A 24,239-nucleotide genomic window follows, 5' to 3' on the forward strand; every position below is an offset into this window, starting at 1 on the left:
TTGCTCAGTTAGTATGGCTTGATATTTCATCATTCAGCTGGGTGACAGCCAATGGCCCCCCTTTTGCTCCAATACCGTAGTCACCATATGTGGCACAAACACCTCAATTCGTTTTCCTAATGTGAGCTTCCTGGCTTCCTGTATTAAAAGGACTGTGGCTGCCACGGCCCTTAAACACGAGGGCCATCCAGCACTTACTGCATCCAATTGTTTAGAAAAATACCCCACAGGTCTTTTCCAGCTCCCAAGTCGCTGGGTCAGTACTCCTAATGCCAATCGTTGTCTCTCATGCACAAACAGTTGAAAGTCTTTTGATAGGTCTGGCAAACCCAAGGCAGGTGCCTTCATCAGGGCTTCCTTTAATTTCTTAAAGGCCTCTTGTTGCGGCTTTCCCCAGGTAAATTTGCAGGCCTTTTGGGTTTCATAAAGGGGCTTTGCTATGAGTCCATAGTCCATTACCCACAGTCTGCACCACCCGGCCGTACCTAGGAAAGCCCGTAGTTCATGCAAATTTCGCGGCTCGGGGATTTCACAAATAGCTTGTATTCGGTTAGCTCCCAGTTTTCTTTGTCCTTGAGAAATTTCACATCCCAAATAAATTACTGTTGTGCACGCGATTTGTGCCTTTTGTTTAGAAACCTTGTATCCATTTAGTCCTAGTTGATTCAAAATATCAATAGTTACCTGAATACATTCTGACTCTCCTTCGGTAGCTATTAGTATATCGTCCACATATTGTAATAGCAAGTACTGATCCCTTGGTACCTGAATTTGTCCTTGGTTGATCCAATCTTCTACTTCTTTAGCTAATTGACTGCCGAAGAGGGTCGGGCTATTCTTGAATCCTTGAGGTAACCTTGTCCAGGTCAGTTGCATTTTTCGTCCGTTCCGTGGATTTTCCCATTCAAAAGCGAAGAGTTTTCTACTATCCTTGTCAATGGGTATGCAGAAGAAGGCATCTTTTAAATCTATTACCGTAAACCACTTATATTTCTCTTTTACAGATGTTAACAATGTATAAGGATTAGCCACCACTGGGTGAATGTCTTTTGTTATTTCATTTATTGCCCTAAGGTCCTGCACTAGTCTGTATTCCCCATTAGGTTTCTTTACTGGGAAAATTGGGGTATTATATTCAGACTTGCATTCTTCCAGAATGCGGTAGCTAAGAAATTTATCTATAATCTTTACTATTCCTAGCCTAGCTTCTAGCTTCAACGGGTACTGTTTAATCCGTACCAGTCGGGCCCCTTCCTTAAGTTCAATTTTTACTGGCTGGGCTACTTTCGATTTTCCGGGTACGTCTGTTTCCCAAATCGTAGGTATTACTGCATTTTCTACCTCCTTTGGTATATGAGGAACAGCCCTCTCTTTAATCATCAATATTTGTCCCACTTTTGATTCCGGGATTCTCATAATCAATTCTCCATCCTCAAGCGTTATGGTAGCGTTTAGTTTAGTTAACAGATCCCGTCCCAAAAGAGGAATAGGGCATTCTGGTACATATAAAAATTCATGCGTAATTTCTTTACCTCCAAACCGTAAATCAAGGGGTTGTAAGAACGGCCGTATTTCCTCTTTCCCGGTGGCACCTATAATAGTAGTTTTCCTTTCCCCTATCTTACCACTTAATTTGTTGAGTACTGAATATGTGGCCCCTGTATCAATTAAAAATTTTACTTCCTTATTTCCTATTTGAATTTTTGCTAGGGGCTCTTTAGTTTCCGTTACCAAATCTCCTAGTCAGCTACTATATTCCCCCAGAACCATCGCCTTTGCTGCTTCTTGGTTTCGGAACGGATTTCCCCCACCAACGATCAGCTGTCCACGGAGAGGGCACTCGTTTTTCCAATGACCTTCCCTCTTACAATGGGCACACTGGTTAAGACCTAGCCTATTTCCCCCTGAGCTCGGATAGCCTCTCCCCGTTCCTCTACCTCGACCATTAATATTTCCTCTTCCCCTGCCCCTTAATCCTGCATGTTCTCTCCCTTGAATTACTGCTAATAAATTCTGTTGTTGCCTTTTTGTTGTTTCTTTTTCTCTGTTATTATACACTTTCCAGGCTATTTCCAGCAGTCTATCCAAATTTCTCAAATCTGCACCTTCCAACTTTTGCAATTTCTTCCGAATATCCTCTTGGGCTTGTCCCAGGAAAATGAGTGCTAATTGAGCTTTAGCTTGCTCAGTTTCTACGTCTAAATCCGTATATTTCTTAGCAGTTTCTTTTAATCTCTCCAAAAAGGCGGAAGGTGATTCTGTTTTTTCTTGCCTGACATTATACAGTTTTGACCAATTTATGGTCTGGGGCATGGCATTCTGTACCCCGACTTGTATCCAATCTTGATATCTCTTCAGCCTCCTTATTCCATCCCCCGTGTTATAATCCCATTGGGGATCCTCAGTGGGGAAGTTTTGATCCAAATTTCCAGGCACTAATCCGTTTCGTATATCCTCTCGGGCTCTCTCCCTAGCTGCCCGCAATACCATGTCTTTTTCTGTCGAGTCCATTAAAGTATCCAGGATCACCTGAAGATCATCCCAATCGGGATTTTGGGTTTTAATTATCATTTTCATTACCCTGGCTACTTTATCTGGGTTTTCTCTATAGGTGCCGGCTGCTTGTTTCCATATCATTAAATCCCCAGCCGAAAAAGGCACCTTAACGTATACCGGTCCTTCTGTCCCCACTCCCTGTCTGAGGGGAGCGATTATTTTCCCTTTCTGTTCATTTATAGTTTCCCCTGCCTTCCGCTGTTGCCGAGTCCTGTGTGACACAGGGGAGACTAAAGTCGGGGGTTCTCCATCACTACTGCTATCTTCATTCTCCCTTTTCTCTCCCTGTCCTGGCTCTTCTGGAGCCGACGGCGCAACTTCCAGATCAATATTTCCATTATTCATTTCCCCATAATACTTATTATTCTCTGTTGCCTGATGCTGCATACAGCGCCCTTCCTTAGTACATGCACAGCAACGTTCCTCAGTCGGAACTTCAAACACCATTATTCCACAAGCATGCTGCCATTCAGGCTTTCGGCGTAAATAAAAGAATAGTTCCACATACAGGAGTTCATCGTATTTTCCTTCCCGCTTGCAAAACAGCATTAATTGTAAAATTGTATTATATTGCAATGTTCCATTCTCAGGCCAAGTTTCTTAGTCCTCTAGTTTATACTGTGGCCACCAAATATTACAATAATCAATCAGTTTTCCTTTCCGCATCTCTTGACCAAAACCTCCCTCTTTCCAATGCGTTAGCAAACATCCCAACGGGGATATTCGTGGGATAGGTACATCTTTTCCCAGAATTCCTTTTAATTTTTCCATTTCGAGCTTGTGATACAAACCCAAAAGCTGTCAGAGCAGCAGGAGCTGCCGAAGCAGCAGCACACTAACCCAAAAGCTGTCGGAACAGCAGTGTGCTTACCAAATACCAATAATACCAAGTGCTGACCCTTCAGCACAAACCAATACAATTACCAATACCAAATCACCACTGCCGAACCCGCAGAGCTTTCGCTCTGTCTAACGGACGGCGCCTAGGCTTACCCCGGGAGCTCCCTGCCCAACCGAGCGTGGCTTTCGCCGCGTCTGACCGGCAGTCTTTCCCAACCAAATCGGTACCGAATACCCAAAGTCGAAAGCACCTTTGCTTACCGCTCCAGTGGTACGTCGTGAGCAGGGGAGGTCGGTCGCGGTCGACTGCTCCCCGAGAATCCCTCGGTGCCGGCTGGAGCGAAACCGAGACACGATCCGCCTCAGCAGTGCCCACGCAGTCACATCTGGGTCGCCAAAATGTTAGCGTAGCAACCACATAACCACCAAGTGATTATATGAAGGTGCTTTATTCAGCGCTGGAAGCTGGGGCAGGTGCCCAAATCTGGCTTCCAGTCCCGTTACATCCCGATCGTTATTTATACATTCAGTATTACGCAAGGTATACATATTCATTACAGGTTGCAACATCAGCCTCGCATTCCATTCCAATTAGCTCTCCTCCCATTTGCACATGCGTGGTGCTCTCTGGTGGTCGTCCAGGTGGTCGTCCAGATGAAGTAAGGAGTCTTCCTCTCTGTTAAACTTTTCACCTTTCTCACTCGACGCATGCTCTCTCCGCTCCTTGGTTCTGGTTCAACTCATTTCAGCATTTTCAGGTTCTTATCAAAGGTCAGGTTGTACCTGTTCTCTCACAGGGGTCCCTTTCAAGGATTTATTTGACTGCTCGGTATACTCCCTAAATATCTTAGTATAGATAAATTTGATAATGTAAATACATTTGATAATGCTTATCTATATTTTATGACCCGTCACCTAAGAAACATTAAAACATCCATTTGGTTTTCCCCAACACTAACATGGTTATATGCAGTAAAGAGTTACATATGCATGAAGTTTCACAATGCGCCTATATATATGCATAACCTGTCCCTGCTTCATATTAAAATTAGTTCAAGAAGTCATTTCCATAAGCTCCTCCCGTCTGCGCTTGCTCAGTGTCTCCTGGTAGTGGTCAGATAGCAAGGTAGCTGGCAAATGTACCAATATTCAAGAAGGGCAAGAAAGAAGACCCTAGCAATTACAGGCCTGTCAGTCTCACGTCAGTGCCTGGCAAAATTATGGAGAAGATTATCCTGGGAGTTATTGAAGCGCACCTGGGGGACAATGCAGTCATTGGTCCCAGCCAACATGGGTTCACGAGGGGTAGGTCCTGTTTGACTAACTTGATTTCCTTTTATAAGATCACCCATCTAGTCGATCAAGGGAAGCAAGCTGATGTAATCTTTTTGGATTTCAGTAAAGCTTTCAATACACTTTCTTTTTGGATTTGTAAAGCTTTCGATATAGTTTCTCATAGGATCCTACTGGACAAAATGTCCAGCATACAGCTAGATAAAAACATCACACGATGGGTGAACAATTGGCTGACGGGCAGGGCTCAAAGGTTTATGGCAAATGGGGTTACATCAGGCTGGCGGCCAGTCACCAGTGGGGTCCCCCAGGGCTCCATTTTAGGGCCAGTTCTTTTCAGTGCTTTCATAAACGATTTAGATGTAGGACTAGAAGGTGTTTTGAGTAAGTTTGCTGATGATACTAAACTGGGAGGAGTTGTTGACACTGTTGAGGGTGGAAAGGCCTTGCAGAGAGATCTGGACAGACTGGAGAGCTGGGCAATCACCAACCACATGAAGTTTAACAAGAGCAAGTGCCGGGTCCTGCTCCTGGGATGGGGCAACCCTGGCTATACGTACAGACTGGGCGACGAGACGCTGGAGAGCAGCCCCGCAGAGAGGGATCTGGGGGTTGTGGTTGACAGCAAGTCGAATACGAGCCAGCAGTGTGCCCTGGCAGCCAAGAGGGTCAACCGTATCCTGGGGGGCATCAAGCACAGCATCGCTAGTCGGTCGAGGGAAGTGATTATCCCGCTCTACTCTGCGCTGGTGCGGCCTCACCTCGAGTACTGTGTGCAGTTCTGGGCACCACAGTACAAAAAGGATGTAAAACTGTTGGAGAGTGTCCAGAGAAGGGCTACGAAGATGGTGAAGGGCCTAGAGGGGAAGATGTATGAGGAGCTGCTGAGGTCACTTGGCCTGTTCAGCCTGGAAAAGAGGAGGCTGAGGGGAGACTTCATCGCGGTCTACAGCTTCCTCAGGAGGGGGAGTGGAGGGGCAAGCGCCAATCTATTCTCCTTAGTCACCAGTGATAGGACCAGCGGGAATGGTGTCAAGCTGAGGCAGGGGAGGTTTAGGCTAGACATCAGGAAGAGGTTCTTCACCGAGAGGGTGGTCGCACACTGGAACAGGCTCCCCAGGGAAGTAGTCACTGCACCAAGCCTGTTGGAGTTTAAGAAGCGTTTGGACTGTGCACTTAGTCACATGGTCTAAAACCTTGGGTAGACCTGTGCGGTGCCAGGAGTTGGACTCGATGATCCTTATGGGTCCCTTCCAACTCGGGATATTCTATGATTCTACGATTCTATGGTCGCCGGGGGTCGTGGGGATGAAGGTTGGTGACTCTTCCTCGTCACCGCTTGTTGACCTCTTGTCTTTGCGCAGACTCAGTTGCTCCTTGGCTCTTGTCCATCCGCAGTACCAGTTTCTGCCAGTTTCTTAAGATAGGCTCACACTCTTATCAAGGGACTAACCTTGGTAAGGGGCCCAAGGCTTCTTGCTTTAGTTAATTTGCACAATGCACAATAGTTAGCAAAGACACTAAGTAGCATCCACTAGTTTAATACTGTCAGCGCTCTATCTCTATTTGCTAAGATTCTCCTAACTCCCTCTCTCAGTCCCCCCTTTTCAAAAAAGTTAGCAAATTCTGTTGCTATTTCTAGGTTCAATATAGTGTTTCCCTATCTAGCATTCTTTCAAAGTATTTGTTAGACTCCAGTTTCCGTCTTAGTTGGTTCTTTTTTCCACTCACTGTAGGAATCTCCTGTACTCTTAAAACACCATAAGGTACATCGGTTCACCACGCAAAGAATCACGGATAAAACTACGACCACGATTATTGTGATAAACAACTGTTCCAGCCATGTTAGGTTTGGCAACCAGGAAGTCAATTTTTCTACCAAATCTGCAAATCCCCAGGATGTATCATCCTGAGCTACTGCATGCAAAATTTTATTCTTTTCTCCAGGTCAGTCTCAATCTGTTTTTGTTTGTTAACATATACACAGCAAGTTCATCTGGTGTATATGCTAACATTTTCACGTGGGAGTAGTTCAAATCTCTCCCCTAGATGTTCACGATCGTCCTTGCCAAATGGACATGTTCCCTTTCTTAGGTAAACTATCACTCACTGCCTGGGTGAGTTTCTCATAAGTATTGTGCTCCCACTGTTCAGTTTCCTTGACCAATGATACCATTAAGACCATGAAAAATGTAACCTTCCAGGTTGCACCTGAGTAACCTTCCATGGGGTCTTGGGTGTCTTTTTCACTCTGGTGTGATGGATCCAGGCGTTCTGCTCCTTGATTCTGATCGCTGTAAAAGTGGTAAGGAGTGCCCGGAACGGTCCTTCCCACTGTGGTTCCAAGGTCTTCTCTGCAAGAGACTTTACATACACATAGTCTCCAGGCTGTATATTGTGCACTGGTCCATCTAACCCTCTACCCCGAGTCCCACTCACATGCTTTCCAATTTCATTGATATTCCTCTTTATATTCCATAAGGTCGTCCATATAAGATTTCAAAGGGGCTTAGCCCTTCCTTTGCCCTTGGTCTAGTTCGTATACGCAAAAGGGCTAAGGGAAGAGACTGAGCCAGACCAAGTTTGCTTCTTGTCCCAATTTCACAATTTCCTGTTTGATTACCTCCCGAGCCTTGGCTGTTCTGGTCGGGAATGCTTCTGGACATCCTGAAAAGGTGTCAGTTAATACCTATAAATACCGATAGCCCCCTTTTCTTGGGAGTTGGAAAAAAAAATAATTTACCACTGTTTGGAGCTTGATTCCTGTCTGTGGTTTACTTTTATACCTATCTAACAATGGTATACAAATTAGGTCCTATCCATTTTCTATTTAAAAACTCTTATACTACTTCAGCTCCCCAGAATGCTTTATTATGTTCTCCAATTACCATTCAATTTAATATGGTATCACGATTCTCCCATCATTTATTTACGTTAAACCTGTAGGTAACATTTTCCGTTTACATCTTAGAATATTCTACTTCATTTTCTAAAGTTTTGTTAATGCCTGGTTTTCTGTTCCTAGTACTAGTGCCAAAATTTGACTCTCAGATGCCCGTTCTGCTGCCCCTTTGGTTTCTGCGTCAGCCAATCTATTTCCCCTTTCAATATCAGTATCCCCTGCTTGATGTCCTTTACAGTGCATAACGGCAACTTTAGTAGGCAGGTATACCGCTTGGAGTAACTTCAGTGTCTTTTCTGCATGTTTAATTGAGGAAGATAAAAGTCCTCTCTCCTTTCAAATTGCCCTGTGTGCATGCACCACACCAAAGGCATATTTCTAATATGTCCAAATGTTAATTATTTTCCCTTTTGCCAGCTCAAAAGCTCTTATCAAGACAATGATTTCCACCTTTTGGGTTGATGTTTGTTACCACATATCCTGTGAGGCGAACTCCCTAGCGGACGAAGATACCGTGTTCATGGTCTTGATGCAATCATGAATGGGTAATCTGGAAACTCTGTTACTAAGGAAAGAGGCTGGGTTCACAGTATTAGTGCCGGAAAAAAATTAGTAAACTAATGGTCTAGTAAACTAATGGTAGTAAACTACACATTCCTTTTCTTCTTCAGTAGCTATCATTTGCATATTGCAACAGTGTCCCCTTTTCCTGAAGGGGTCTTTCAAGCTTCAAGGTCACAGGTTAGTTGTTTCCCAAATATGGTGGGGCTGTTCTTGAACCCCTGTGGTAACACAGTCCAAGTAAACTGAGCTTTTTGTCCTCTGTTAGGATTTTCCCATTCAAAGGCAAAGAGTTTCTGGCCTTCAGTCGCCACGGGCAGGCAGAAAAAGGCATCCTTTAAATCTAGTACCGTGAACCAAACTTGACTGTTTTTCTAATTTTGTCAAAAGGTTATTTCCATTTTTCCTTGTTCAAAAGAAATTTTTGCATCCATTTTTTCCAGCAAATCCCTTCCTAACAAGGACCTTGGCAAATTGGGTAAGTATAAAAATTGATGAATTCCAATCATTTTTCCCAATTTAGATTTCAAGCATTGCAAAAAACACCTTTTCCTGTTGGCCAGTTGCTCCTATTACATTTACAGGCTCAGCGCTTTTCCAGAATCAATTTTTGAATTAACACAGAGAAAGAAGCTCCCGTAACCAACAAAAATTCAAGTCTCTCTCTTCGTTCCCTAGCTTTATTTCAACCAGTGGACCTTCTAGAGTAGATGCCCCAGGTCCCCGTCATTCCTGACTGTTGCAAGTTTATCCTGCAACCTAAGACTATCTTTCTGATATCAGGGGCCAACTGCCCTAGAAAGAGGCTAGCCAATTGCCTCTGTTTGTTTGTTTGTGTTTGTTTGATTGTTTTTGTTTGTTTTTGTTTTCATTGCATTTCAAAGTTGGTCCAAAAATTCCATAGGGGTTTCTTTTGGACCTTGTTGGAACAGATTCTCAATTCCCAATTTAACCAGATTTTGGTATTTCCGTAACCATTCATAATTTCCGGGGTGATTAGGGTCTCAGTGGGGGTCGGTCAGGGGAATGCAATCGTTGACAGTTCCCTGAGCGGTCCCATTGGCAATCTGAGCTCACACATGAACTCAGGTTGTTTTAAGAGTTAGCTGCTTTTCTGTTTCCATGACAACTCTTTCGGACCCATCATGATCCCTCTGCCCCAGAGGGCTCACACCCGCGATTTAGAGATCTCAGCCTCGGGTTGAGGCGGAACTACTAACATTCCTACATCCTCTTTCCCTGCTCATTCAACTTCAAACAGCTCTGTCAAACACTACATACCACACCTTTAACACCTTCAATAACCCTTTCAACACTTCTTTTTATCTTTCTCCAGCCTGTACTTTCACCAAAGGCTCAGTCAGGGGCCAACTTAATTCCATACTTTTTTTTCCCTCCAGGATGCTGAAACAGCATATCAGTATACCATATTTCATCCCATTTTCCTTCTCTCCTCCTTCTTCCACTCCGGATATTCCTATTTGAAGTGGCCAGCCTGGCCACACTTAAAACATCCCATCAAAGCCCGTCCCCGCTAGGATTCAGGCTGCAACACAGGTAGCTTTCCTCACCTGCCATTCCTTCATCTCTCTTCCTCTCCTTTCCATCCTGACCCCGACTCCCCCTGAAGATTTTCTTCCTCTTTCTCCAACCCTCTACCTCTCTAACTAGTCCCCTGTGAAGACCATTAGTTTCACTCTCTGCTTTTCCTTCTCATCTCCCTTCCTGACACACCCCTACAGGGCCTCCCTGAGGAGGGCCCCCAGTGACTGTTCACTCCATCCTCCCACCTTCTGGAGCTTTTTCTGTGTATCTGGCCAGGCTTTAATCACAAAATGAACTTTCAAGAGCCCTCGGGATACCGGGTCCTCTGGATTCATGCCCGAGTACTTTCTCATTCTGACCCCAAGTCCCTCATATGATTTCTGTGTTGCGCATTATTATTATTCCACTCCAGCCAGGGTCGGCAAGTGGGTATTTTTGCTCTGCCAGTATTACCCCCTGGTAGTAATTTAGGCAGGAGCGCACCTACTAGTCACATAGTACAGTTTATATACTTTCTTTCTCGACAACCAGGACCCTCCCCTGTTTCCTCATTGACTGCGTAATCCAGGTTCACAACCTATCCGATGCTTCACAGACAATACATGGCCTTCAGTTGCAGTAGGTGCGCTCCTGCTTGTGGGACGCCCGCCATTGCAATCGCGAATAAATTACTACTTCACTGAGGTCCTCACCTGAGCCTATGTTATTGGCTACAGAGTGTTACATTTGTGTCACAATTTGGAGTGTCACAATTTGGGGGCTCATCCGGAAACCAGTCACCTACCGGGGAGCCCCATTTCTGCAGCAGCAGGAAGGCATGCCCCGCTGATTTCAGCGGTCCTGTGCATCAACGGTGGCGGTTCTGCGGAGAGCTGACAGAGGGCCCGAGACTGATTAAAGAGGCAGGATCCATGAAGTAGTGGGGAAGGGAAGAAGGTAAGCACTCCGGGTTTAAGAATTGATCCGGTAACTCTGTGCACAGACCAAGGTAAGAAATATTAAGTATTGCCTTGGGGGTCGGGTGAGACTCTGTGTGATGTGTGATTGAGACGTACTTTTGTACGAAGCGAGTGTGTAGTCCTGATCCCCGGTTCCGTAGCTCCCCGAGGGGTGCGGCCGGAGACAGACGAAGCATGAGATAAGAGAGAAAGGAAGAGTCTCGGGAAATTTGGTGTACGGTAGCCCTTGCACGGTGAAGTGTTTGGCAGTACACCAGGTAATCTGGTAAACTCGTAGGTGTGAGGTACCCCTTGCACGGTAAAGTGCTTGGCTTCCTTTCCAAAGTGCTTCCTTTGTTTGGAGAAGGAGACAAGTCATGCTCCCTATAATCCTAATAATGCACCGGTGGCAGCAGCAGTCGCTCCAGGAAGGGAGACAGGGACTGCAATTAACACTGTCCCTAGAGAAGAGCGCACTCTAGGCTCTGGCAAGAATTAGAACAAGGTAGAAGAGATATTGAGAATTTCGCCTTCCCTGATACTAACGGTACTAACACTAACTGTCCATCCTCTTAGGTGAACTCCCACCCCCCCTCCCTACCAGCAGACAGGTTAGGAGTTTTAAGAAGGAGATGAAGTCTTTAATTGAGGACCCCATCAGGCTAGCTGAACAATTAGACCAGTTCCTAGGACCTAACTTATACTCTTGGGGGGGGAAATGATGTCTATAAATTGTCTAAAAGTATGTGTTTACAGGGGAAGAAAGGGGAATGATCAGGAGGAGAGCTGCTATACAAGAATGGGAAAGAGCTCATCCTCCAGGACCAGGGGGTAATACTGGCAGAGCAAAAATACCCACTTGCCGACCCTGGCTGGAGTGGAATAATAATAATGCGCAACACAGAAATCATATGAGGGACTTGGGGTCAGAATGAGAAAGTACTCGGGCATGAATCCAGAGGACCCGGTATCCCGAGGGCTCTTGAAAGTTCATTTTGTGATTAAAGCCTGGCCAGATACACAGAAAAAGCTCCAGAAGGTGGGAGGATGGAGTGAACAGTCACTGGGGGCCCTCCTCAGGGAGGCCCTGTAGGGGTGTGTCAGGAAGGGAGATGAGAAGGAAAAGCAGAGAGTGAAACTAATGGTCTTCACAGGGGACTAGTTAGAGAGGTAGAGGGTTGGAGAAAGAGGAAGAAAATCTTCAGGGGGAGTCGGGGTCAGGATGGAAAGGAGAGGAAGAGAGATGAAGGAATGGCAGGTGAGGAAAGCTACCTGTGTTGCAGCCTGAATCCTAGCGGGGACGGGCTTTGATGGGATGTTTTAAGTGTGGCCAGGCTGGCCACTTCAAATAGGAATATCCGGAGTGGAAGAAGGAGGAGAGAAGGAAAATGGGATGAAATATGGTATACTGATATGCTGTTTCAGCATCCTGGAGGGAAAAAAAAGTATGGAATTAAGTTGGCCCCTGACTGAGCCTTTGGTGAAAGTACAGGCTGGAGAAAGATAAAAAGAAGTGTTGAAAGGGTTATTGAAGGTGTTAAAGGTGTGGTATGTAGTGTTTGACAGAGCTGTTTGAAGTTGAATGAGCAGGGAAAGAGGATGTAGGAATGTTAGTAGTTCCGCCTCAACCCGAGGCTGAGATCTCTAAATCGCGGGTGTGAGCCCTCTGGGGCAGAGGGATCATGATGGGTCCGAAAGAGTTGTCATGGAAACAGAAAAGCAGCTAACTCTTAAAACAACCTGAGTTCATGTGTGAGCTCAGATTGCCAATGGGACCGCTCAGGGAACTGTCAACGATTGCATTCCCCTGACCGACCCCCACTGAGACCCTAATCACCCCGGAAATTATGAATGGTTACGGAAATACCAAAATCTGGTTAAATTGGGAATTGAGAATCTGTTCCAACAAGGTCCAAAAGAAACCCCTATGGAATTTTTGGACCAACTTTGAAATGCAATGAAAACAAAAACAAACAAAAACAATCAAACAAACACAAACAAACAAACAGAGGCAATTGGCTAGCCTCTTTCTAGGGCAGTTGGCCCCTGATATCAGAAAGATAGTCTTAGGTTGCAGGATAAACTTGCAACAGTCAGGAATGACGGGGACCTGGGGCATCTACTCTAGAAGGTCCACTGGTTGAAATAAAGCTAGGGAACGAAGAGAGAGACTTGAATTTTTGTTGGTTACGGGAGCTTCTTTCTCTGTGTTAATTCAAAAATTGATTCTGGAAAAGCGCTGAGCCTGTAAATGTAATAGGAGCAACTGGCCAACAGGAAAAGGTGTTTTTTGCAATGCTTGAAATCTAAATTGGGAAAAATGATTGGAATTCATCAATTTTTATACTTACCCAATTTGCCAAGGTCCTTGTTAGGAAGGGATTTGCTGGAAAAAATGGATGCAAAAATTTCTTTTGAACAAGGAAAAATGGAAATAACCTTTTGACAAAATTAGAAAAACAGTCAAGTTTGGTTCACGGTACTAGATTTAAAGGATGCCTTTTTCTGCCTGCCCGTGGCGACTGAAGGCCAGAAACTCTTTGCCTTTGAATGGGAAAATCCTAACAGAGGACAAAAAGCTCAGTTTACTTGGACTGTGTTACCACAGGGGTTCAAGAACAGCCCCACCATATTTGGGAAACAACTAACCTGTGACCTTGAAGCTTGAAAGACCCCTTCAGGAAAAGGGGACACTGTTGCAATATGCAAATGATAGCTACTGAAGAAGAAAAGGAATGTGTAGTTTACTACCATTAGTTTACTAGACCATTAGTTTACTAATTTTTTTCCGGCACTAATACTGTGAACCCAGCCTCTTTCCTTAGTAACAGAGTTTCCAGATTACCCATTCATGATTGCATCAAGACCATGAACACGGTATCTTCGTCCGCTAGGGAGTTCGCCTCACAGGATATGTGGTAACAAACATCAACCCAAAAGGTGGAAATCATTGTCTTGATAAGAGCTTTTGAGCTGGCAAAAGGGAAAATAATTAACATTTGGACATATTAGAAATATGCCTTTGGTGTGGTGCATGCACACAGGGCAATTTGAAAGGAGAGAGGACTTTTATCTTCCTCAATTAAACATGCAGAAAAGACACTGAAGTTACTCCAAGCGGTATACCTGCCTACTAAAGTTGCCGTTATGCACTGTAAAGGACATCAAGCAGGGGATACTGATATTGAAAGGGGAAATAGATTGGCTGACGCAGAAACCAAAGGGGCAGCAGAACGGGCATCTGAGAGTCAAATTTTGGCACTAGTACTAGGAACAGAAAACCAGGCATTAACAAAACTTTAGAAAATGAAGTAGAATATTCTAAGATGTAAACGGAAAATGTTACCTACAGGTTTAACGTAAATAAATGATGGGAGAATCGTGATACCATATTAAATTGAATGGTAATTGGAGAACATAATAAAGCATTCTGGGGAGCTGAAGTAGTATAAGAGTTTTTAAATAGAAAATGGATAGGACCTAATTTGTATACCATTGTTAGATAGGTATAAAAGTAAACCACAGACAGGAATCAAGCTCCAAACAGTGGTAAATTATTTTTTTTCCAACTCCCAAGAAAAGGGGGCTATCGGTATTTATAGGTATTAACTGACACCTTTTCAGGATGTCCAGAAGCATTCCCGACCAGAACAGCCAAGGCTCGGGAGGTAATCAAACAGGAAATTGTGAAATTGGGACAAGAAGCAAACTTGGTCTGGCTCAGTCTCTTCCCTTAGCCCTTTTGCGTATACGAACTAGACCAAGGGCAAAGGAAGGGCTAAGCCCCTTTGAAATCTTATATGGACGACCTTATGGAATATAAAGAGGAATATCAATGAAATTGGAAAGCATGTGAGTGGGACTCGGGGTAGAGGGTTAGATGGACCAGTGCACAATATACAGCCTGGAGACTATGTGTATGTAAAGTCTCTTGCAGAGAAGACCTTGGAACCACAGTGGGAAGGACCGTTCCGGGCACTCCTTACCACTTTTACAGCGATCAGAATCAAGGAGCAGAACGCCTGGATCCATCACACCAGAGTGAAAAAGACACCCAAGACCCCATGGAAGGTTACTCAGGTGCAACCTGGAAGGTTACATTTTTCATGGTCTTAATGGTATCATTGGTCAAGGAAACTGAACAGTGGGAGCACAATACTTATGAGAAACTCACCCAGGCAGTGAGTGATAGTTTACCTAAGAAAGGGAACATGTCCATTTGGCAAGGACGATCGTGAACATCTAGGGGAGAGATTTGAACTACTCCCACGCGAAAATGTTAGCATATACACCAGATGAACTTGCTGTGTATATGTTAACAAACAAAAACAGATTGAGACTGACCTGGAGAAAAGAATAAAATTTTGCATGCAGTAGCTCAGGATGATACATCCTGGGGATTTGCAGATTTGGTAGAAAAATTGACTTCCTGGTTGCCAAACCTAACATGGCTGGAACAGTTGTTTATCACAATAATCGTGGTCGTAGTTTTATCCGTGATTCTTTGCGTGGTGAACCGATGTACCTTATGGTGTTTTAAGAGTACAGGAGATTCCTACAGTGAGTGGAAAAAAGAACCAACTAAGACGGAAACTGGAGTCTAACAAATACTTTGAAAGAATGCTAGATAGGGAAACACTATATTGAACCTAGAAATAGCAACAGAATTTGCTAACTTTTTTGAAAAGGGGGGACTGAGAGAGGGAGTTAGGAGAATCTTAGCAAATAGAGATAGAGCGCTGACAGTATTAAACTAGTGGATGCTACTTAGTGTCTTTGCTAACTATTGTGCATTGTGCAAATTAACTAAAGCAAGAAGCCTTGGGCCCCTTACCAAGGTTAGTCCCTTGATAAGAGTGTGAGCCTATCTTAAGAAACTGGCAGAAACTGGTACTGCGGATGGACAAGAGCCAAGGAGCAACTGAGTCTGCGCAAAGACAAGAGGTCAACAAGCGGTGACGAGGAAGAGTCACCAACCTTCATCCCCACGACCCCCGGCGACCATAGAATCGTAGAATCATAGAATATCCCGAGTTGGAAGGGACCCATAAGGATCATCGAGTCCAACTCCTGGCACCGCACAGGTCTACCCAAGGTTTTAGACCATGTGACTAAGTGCACAGTCCAAACGCTTCTTAAACTCCAACAGGCTTGGTGCAGTGACTACTTCCCTGGGGAGCCTGTTCCAGTGTGCGACCACCCTCTCGGTGAAGAACCTCTTCCTGATGTCTAGCCTAAACCTCCCCTGCCTCAGCTTGACACCATTCCCGCTGGTCCTATCACTGGTGACTAAGGAGAATAGATTGGCGCTTGCCCCTCCACTCCCCCTCCTGAGGAAGCTGTAGACCGCGATGAAGTCTCCCCTCAGCCTCCTCTTTTCCAGGCTGAACAGGCCAAGTGACCTCAGCAGCTCCTCATACATCTTCCCCTCTAGGCCCTTCACCATCTTCGTAGCCCTTCTCTGGACACTCTCCAACAGTTTTACATCCTTTTTGTACTGTGGTGCCCAGAACTGCACACAGTACTCGAGGTGAGGCCGCACCAGCGCAGAGTAGAGCGGGATAATCACTTCCCTCGACCGACTAGCGATGCTGTGCTTGATGCCCCCCAGGATACGGTTGACCCTCTTGGCTGCCAGGGCACACTGCTGGCTCGTATTCGACTTGCTGTCAACCACAACCCCCAGATCCCTCTCTGCGGGGCTGCTCTCCAGCGTCTCGTCGCCCAGTCTGTACGTATAGCCAGGGTTGCCCCATCCCAGGAGCAGGACCCGGCACTTGCTCTTGTTAAACTTCATGTGGTTGGTGATTGCCCAGCTCTCCAGTCTGTCCAGATCTCTCTGCAAGGCCTTTCCACCCTCAACAGTGTCAACAACTCCTCCCAGTTTAGTATCATCAGCAAACTTACTCAAAACACCTTCTAGTCCTACATCTAAATCGTTTATGAAAGCACTGAAAAGAACTGGCCCTAAAATGGAGCCCTGGGGGACCCCACTGGTGACTGGCCGCCAGCCTGATGTAACCCCATTTGCCATAAACCTTTGAGCCCTGCCCGTCAGCCAATTGTTCACCCATCGTGTGATGTTTTTATCTAGCTGTATGCTGGACATTTTGTCCAGTAGGATCCTATGAGAAACTATATTGAAAGCTTTACAAATCCAAAAAGAAAGTGTATTGAAAGCTTTACTGAAATCCAAAAAGATTACATCAGCTTGCTTCCCTTGATCGACTAGATGGGTGATCTTATAAAAGGAAATCAAGTTAGTCAAACAGGACCTACCCCTCGTGAACCCATGTTGGCTGGGACCAATGACTGCATTGTCCCCCAGGTGCGCTTCAATAACTCCCAGGATAATCTTCTCCATAATTTTGCCAGGCACTGACGTGAGACTGACAGGCCTGTAATTGCTAGGGTCTTCTTTCTTGCCCTTCTTGAATATTGGTACATTTGCCAGCTACCTTGCTATCTGACCACTACCAGGAGACACTGAGCAAGCGCAGACGGGAGGAGCTTATGGAAATGACTTCTTGAACTAATTTTAATATGAAGCAGGGACAGGTTATGCATATATATAGGCGCATTGTGAAACTTCATGCATATGTAACTCTTTACTGCATATAACCATGTTAGTGTTGGGGAAAACCAAATGGATGTTTTAATGTTTCTTAGGTGACAGGTCATAAAATATAGATAAGCGATATCAAATGCATTTACATTATCAAATTTATCTATACTAAGATATTTAGGGAGTATACCGAACAGTCAAATGAATCCTTGAAAGGGACCCCTGTGAGAGAACAGGTACAACCTGACCTTTGATAAGAACCTGAAAATGCTGAAATGAGTTGAACCAGAACCAAGGAGCGGAGACAGCATGCGTCGAGTGAGAAAGGTGAAAAGTTTAACAGAGAGGAAGACTCCTTACTTCATCTGGACGACCACCTGGATGAGCACCAGAGAGCACCACGCATGTGCAAATGGGAGGAGAGCTAATTGGAATGGAATGCGAGGCTGATGTTGCAACCTGTAATGAATATGTATACCTTACGTAATATTGAATGTATAAATAACGATCGGGATGTAACGGGACTGGAAGCCAGATTTGGGCACCTGCCCCGGCTTCCAGCGCTGAATAAAGCACCTTCATATAATCACTTGGTGGTTATGTGGTTGCTACGCTAACATTTTGGCGACCCAGATGGGACGGCGTGGGCACTGCTGAGGCGGATCGTGTCTCGGTTTCGCTCCAGCCGGCACCGAGGGATTCTCGGGGAGCAGTCGACCGCGACCGACCTCCACTGCTCACGACGTACCACTGGAGCGGTAAGCAAAGGTGCTTTCGACTTTGGGTACTCGGTACCGATTTGGTAGGGAAAGCCTGCCGGTCAGACACGGCGAAAGCTACGCTCGGCTGGGCAGGGAGCTCCCGGGGTAAGCCTAGGCGCCGTCCGTTAGACAGAGCGAAAGCTCTGCGGGTTCGGCAGTGGTGATTTGGTATTGGTAATTGTATTGGTTTGTGCTGAAGGGTCAGCACTTGGTATTATTGGTATTTGGTAAGCACACTGCTGTTCCGACAGCTTTTGGGTTAGTGTGCTGCTGCTTCGGCAGCTCCTGCTGCTCCGACAGCTTTTGGGTTTGTATCACAAGCTCGAAGTGGAAAAATTAAAAGGAATTCTGGGAAAAGATGTACCTATCCCACGAATATCCCCGTTGGGATGTTTGCTAACGCATTGGAAAGAGGGAGGTTTTGGTCAAGAGATGCGGAAAGGAAAACTGATTGATTATTGTAATATTTGGTGGCCACAGTATAAACTAGAGGACCAAGAAACTTGGCCTGAGAATGGAACATTGCAATATAATACAATTTTACAATTAATGCTATTTTGCAAGCGGGAAGGAAAATACGATGAACTCCCGTATGTGGAACTACTCTTTTATTTACGCCGAAAGCCTGAATGGCAGCATGCTTGTGGAATAATGGTGTTTGAAGTTCCAACCAAGGAACGTTGCTGTGCATGTACTAAGGAAGGGCGCTGCATGCAGCATCAGGCAATAGAGAATAATAAGTATTATGGGGAAATGAATAATGGAAATATTGATCTGGAAGTTGCGCCGTCGGCTCCAGAAGAGCCAGGACAGGGAGAGAAAAGGGAGAATGAAGATAGCAGTAGTGATGGAGAACCCCCGACTTTAGTCTCCCCTGTGTCACACAGGACTCGGCAACAGCGGAGGGCAGGGGAAACTATAAATGAACAGAAAGGGAAAATAATCGCTCCCCTCAGACAGGGAGTGGGGACAGAAGGACCGGTATACGTTAAGGTGCCTTTTTCGGCTGGGGATTTAATGATATGGAAACAAGCAGCCGGCACCTATAGAGAAAACCCAGATAAAGTAGCCAGGGTAATGAAAATGATAATTAAAACCCAAAATCCCGATTGGGATGATCTTCAGGTGATCCTGGATACTTTAATGGACTCGACAGAAAAAGACATGGTATTGAGGGCAGCTAGAGAGAGAGCCCGAGAGGATATACGAAACGGATTAGCGCCTGGAAATTTGGATCGAAACTTCCCCACTGAGGATCCCCAATGGGATTATAACACGGGGGATGGAATAAGGAGGCTGAAGAGATATCAAGATTGGATACAAGTCGGGGTACAGAATGCCATGCCCCGGACCATAAATTGGTCAAAACTGTATAATGTCAGGCAAGAAAAAACAGAATCACCTTCCGCCTTTTTGGAGAGATTAAAAGAAACTGCTAAGAAATATATGGATTTAGACGTAGAAACTGAGCAAGCTAAAGCTCAATTAGCACTCATTTTCCTGGGACAAGCCCAAGAGGATATTCAGAAGAAATTGCAAAAGTTGGAAGGTGCAGATTTGAGAAATTTGGATAGACTGTTGGAAATAGCCTGGAAAGTGTATAATAACAGAGAAAAAGAAGCAACAAAAAGGCAACAACAGAATTTATTAGCAGTAATTCAAGGGAGAGAACATGCAGGATTAAGGGGCAGGGGAAGAGGAAATATTAATGGTCGAGGTAGAGGAACGGGGAGAGGCTATCCGAGCTCAGGGGGAAATAGGCTAGGTCTTAACCAGTATGCCCATTGTGAGAGGGAAGGTCATTGGAAAAACGAGTGCCCTCTCCGTGGACAGCTGATCGTTGGTGGGGGAAATCCGTTCCGAAACCAAGCAGCAGCAAAGGCGATGGTTCTGGGGGAATATAGTAGCTGACTAGGAGATTCGGTAACGGAAACTAAAGAGCCCCCAGCAAAAATTCAAATAGGAAATAAGGAAGTAAAATTTTTAATTGATACGGGGGCCACATATTCAGTACTCAACAAATTAAGTGGTAAGATAGGGGAAAGGAAAACTACTATTATAGGTGCCACCGGGAAAGAGGAAATACGGCCGTTCTTACAACCCCTTGATTTACGGTTTGGAGGTAAAGAAATTACGCATGAATTTTTATATGTACCAGAATGCCCTATTCCTCTTTTGGGACAGGATCTGTTAACTAAACTAAATGCTACCATAACGTTTGAGGATGGAGAATTGATTATGAGAATCCCGGAATCAAAAGTGGGACAAATATTGATGATTAAAGAGAAGGCTGTTCCTCATATACCAAAGGAGGTAGAAAATGCAGTAATACCTACGATTTGGGAAACAGATGTACCCGGAAAATCGAAAGTAGCCCAGCCAGTAAAAATTGAACTTAAGGAAGGGGCCCGACCGGTACGGATTAAACAGTACCCGTTGAAGCTAGAGGCTAGGCTAGGAATAGTAAAGATTATAGATAAATTTCTTAGCTACCGCATTCTGGAAGAATGCAAGTCTGAATATAATACCCCAATTTTCCCAGTAAAGAAACCTAATGGGGAATACAGACTAGTGCAGGACCTTAGGGCAATAAATGAAATAACAAAAGATATTCACCCAGTGGTGGCTAATCCTTATACATTGTTAACATCTGTAAAAGAGAAATATAAGCGGTTTACGGTAATAGATTTAAAAGATGCCTTCTTCTGCATACCCATTGACAAGGATAGTAGAAAACTCTTTGCTTTTGAATGGGAAAGTCCATGAAACGGACGAAAAATGCAACTGACCTGGACAAGGTTACCTCAAGGATTCAAGAATAGCCCGACCCTCTTCGGCAGTCAATTAGCTAAAGAAGTAGAAGATTGGATCAACCAAGGACAAATTCAGGTACCAAGGGATCAATACTTGCTATTACAATATGTGGACGATATACTAATAGCTACCGAAGGAGAGTCAGAATGTATTCAGGTAACTATTGATATTTTGAATCAACTAGGACTAAATGGATACAAGGTTTCTAAACAAAAGGCACAAATCGCATGCACAACAGTAATTTATTTGGGATGTGAAATTTCTCAAGGACAAAGAAAACTGGGAGTTAACCGAATACAAGCTATTTGTGAGATCCCCGAGCCGCGAAATTTGCATGAACTACGGGCTTTCCTAGGTATGGCCGGGTGGTGCAGACTGTGGGTAATGGACTATGGACTCATAGCAAAGCCCCTTTATGAAACCCAAAAGGCCTGTACATTTACCTGGGGAAAGCTGCAACAAGAGGCCTTTAAGAAATTAAAGGAAGCCCTGATGAAGGCACCTGCCTTGGGTTTGCTGGACCTATCAAAAGACTTCCAACTGTTTGTGCATGAGAGACAACGATTGGCATTAGGAGTACTGACCCAGCGACTTGGGAGCTGGAAAAGACCTGTGGGGTATTTTTCTAAACAATTGGATGCAGTAAGTGCTGGATGGCCCTCGTGTTTAAGGGCCGTGGCAGCCACAGTCCTTTTAATACAGGAAGCCAGGAAGCTCACATTAGGAAAACGAATTGAGGTGTTCGTGCCACATATGGTGACTACGGTATTGGAGCAAAAGGGGGGCCATTGGCTGTCACCCAGCCGAATGATGAAATATCAAGCCATACTAACTGAGCAAGATGATGTAATTCTAAAAACCACTAACCTATTGAACCCAGCAGTGTTTCTAGGAACAACTACGGAGGAAGGAGACCTCAGTCATGACTGTGTGGAAACCATCGAACATACCTATGCCAGCAGGACAGACTTAAAGGACCAACCTCTGGAGAAACCGGATTGGGAACTTTTCACGGATGGAAGCAGCTTTGTGGAAAACGGAACTCGCTATGCAGGATACGCGGTAACTACGTCAAAGGTAATGATTGAGGCAAACTCCCTACCTCCGGGAACTTCAGCGCAATGAGCAGAAATAATTGCCCTGACACGAGCCCTGGAACTAAGCGAGGGTAAGAATGTGAATATATGGACAGATTCGAAATATGCATTTGGAGTAGTTCATGTACATGGGGCATTATGGAAAGAAAGGGGAATGCTATCCTCACAAGGGACTAATATAAAATACCAAGAAGAAATATTGAAATTAATAACAGCTGTACAGAAACCCCAACAGGTAGCTATAATGCATTGTAAAGCCCATCAAGGAGGGGCGTCAGAGATTGCAGAAGGTAACAGACTGGCAGATTTGACGGCCCGGAAGGTTGCGCGCGAAGTATGGAAAGTAATGGCTCTAATTCCATCAAAGGTAGGCCTTTCTTGTTCTAATTTACCTAAAGACCCAAAGTATTCGGCAGAAGATGAGAGACTTGCGAATTTGATGAAGGCTCGGAAGAATTCTGACGGATGGTATGTGACTACGACAGGGCAAGTCATAGTGCCTCCTGTAGTAATGCGAGAAATCTTACAAACAAAACATAACGAGTGTCACTGGGGTGCAGAAGCAATGGTGACTTATTTGAAACGGGGTGTCATCTCGGTACACATGTTAACAATGGCAAAGTCAGTAATGTCGAAATGCGAGCTTTGCTTAAAGAATAATCCGGTAGCAAGGAAACATGCTGAGATGGGAAGAACTAGGACTGGGATAGAGCCTGGAGATTACTGGCAAATTGACTTCGTGGAATTACCTAAAGCAAGAGGCTACAAATACCTATTGGTAGGGGTTGATACTTTCTCAGGATGGCCGGAGGCCCTTCCCTGTCGCACCAACCAAGCAAAGGAAACGGTAAAATGGTTACTACAGGAAATAATCCCTAGATTTGGTGTACCGTTGGGTATTTCTTCAGACAGGGGACCGCATTTTATTGCCAATGTGGTTAAGGAGGTTAGTAGGTTACTGGGAATTACCTGGAATTTACATACCCCATGGAGGCCTCAATCTAGTGGTCAGGTAGAGAGGATGAACCAAACTTTGAAAGGGCAATTAAGCAAAATTTGTCAGGAAGCTAAGATACAGTGGCCACAGGCCTTACCAATAGCCTTGCAATGGGAGTAATGTACTCGTGTGTAAAGGGTGAAATAGTTAGGAGTAGTGCATGGAATCGCCGAATAATGAGAGTCCTTACCAAGGATCACCCAGAACACCCTGTCCCATTTACTCCACCCCCGCCTTATAGTACTAGCACTAATAAGTAGGCATGGAGGTATCAATAAGATAGTAGACTAATAAAGATGTATTAAGTTATACTTACTAACCTCTACTAACCTGATTCAACTTAATAATAATGAAAATACTTGCCCTCGGTATGAGTGAAGTATTTTCAAAGGGGGGAAATGTTAGTGTTGGGGAAAACCAAATGGATGTCTTAATGTTTCTTAGGTGACGGGTCATAAAATATAGATAAGCGATATCAAATGCATTTACATTATCAAATTTATCTATACTAAGATATTTAGGGAGTATACCGAACAGTCAAATGAATCCTTGAAAGGGACCCCTGTGAGAGAACAGGTACAACCTGACCTTTGATAAGAACCTGAAAATGCTGAAATGAGTTGAACCAGAACCAAGGAGCGGAGACAGCATGCGTCGAGTGAGAAAGGTGAAAAGTTTAACAGAGAGGAAGACTCCTTACTTCATCTGGACGACCACCAGAGAGCACCACGCATGTGCAAATGGGAGGAGAGCTAATTGGAATGGAATGCGAGGCTGATGTTGCAACCTGTAATGAATATGTATACCTTACGTAATATTGAATGTATAAATAACGATCGGGATGTAACGGGACTGGAAGCCAGATTTGGGCACCTGCCCCGGCTTCCAGCGCTGAATAAAGCACCTTCATATAATCACTTGGTGGTTATGTGGTTGCTACGCTAACAACCATGGCAAGTTGCCGTGTCGCGTGTTCACAACTTTAGTGGGACTACCCCCCATGCTGCCCAGCGCTGAATAAACATACCTACTTTACAATCTTACTGATTGTGGAGTCCATTTTCCGCAAGTCAGGCAGAGGTGAAGTGCTATAGGCTGACCGCAGCCCCCATTTCCCCATTCCCCTGCACTGCTTGGGGGGAGGAGGTGGAAGAGGGTGGATGCGGGAAGGTGTTTTTAGTTTATTTTCTTTATTTTTCAATTCTCTAGCTTGTTAGTAATAGGCAATAAATTTTACTAATCTCCCTACTCTAAGTGTGTTTTTCCCCATCCTTATCTCAACCCTTGAGTCCTTTTAATTGTATTTTCTCCCCTTGCCCTTTGAAGAGGGGGAGTGAGAGAGTGGTTGTGGTGGAGCTCGGCTGCCCACA

The 24,239-nt window shown here is 44.8% G+C and overlaps 1 protein-coding gene across 1 annotated transcript; it reads left to right on the forward strand.

The window, feature by feature from the left end:
* Positions 1 to 20,739: 20,739 nt before the first annotated feature.
* On the forward strand, positions 20,740 to 23,281 carry LOC121062902. Its single transcript, XM_040543200.1, is given in 2 exon segments — positions 20,740 to 22,836; positions 23,065 to 23,281. Coding segments are annotated over 2 exon segments (2,193 nt in total). The 3' UTR covers positions 23,161 to 23,281.
* The last annotated feature ends 958 nt before the right edge of the window (positions 23,282 to 24,239 follow it).

The sequence above is a fragment of the Cygnus olor genome, assembly GCF_009769625.2.
Source record: "Cygnus olor isolate bCygOlo1 chromosome W unlocalized genomic scaffold, bCygOlo1.pri.v2 SUPER_W1, whole genome shotgun sequence".
Lineage (NCBI taxonomy): Eukaryota > Metazoa > Chordata > Aves > Anseriformes > Anatidae > Cygnus > Cygnus olor.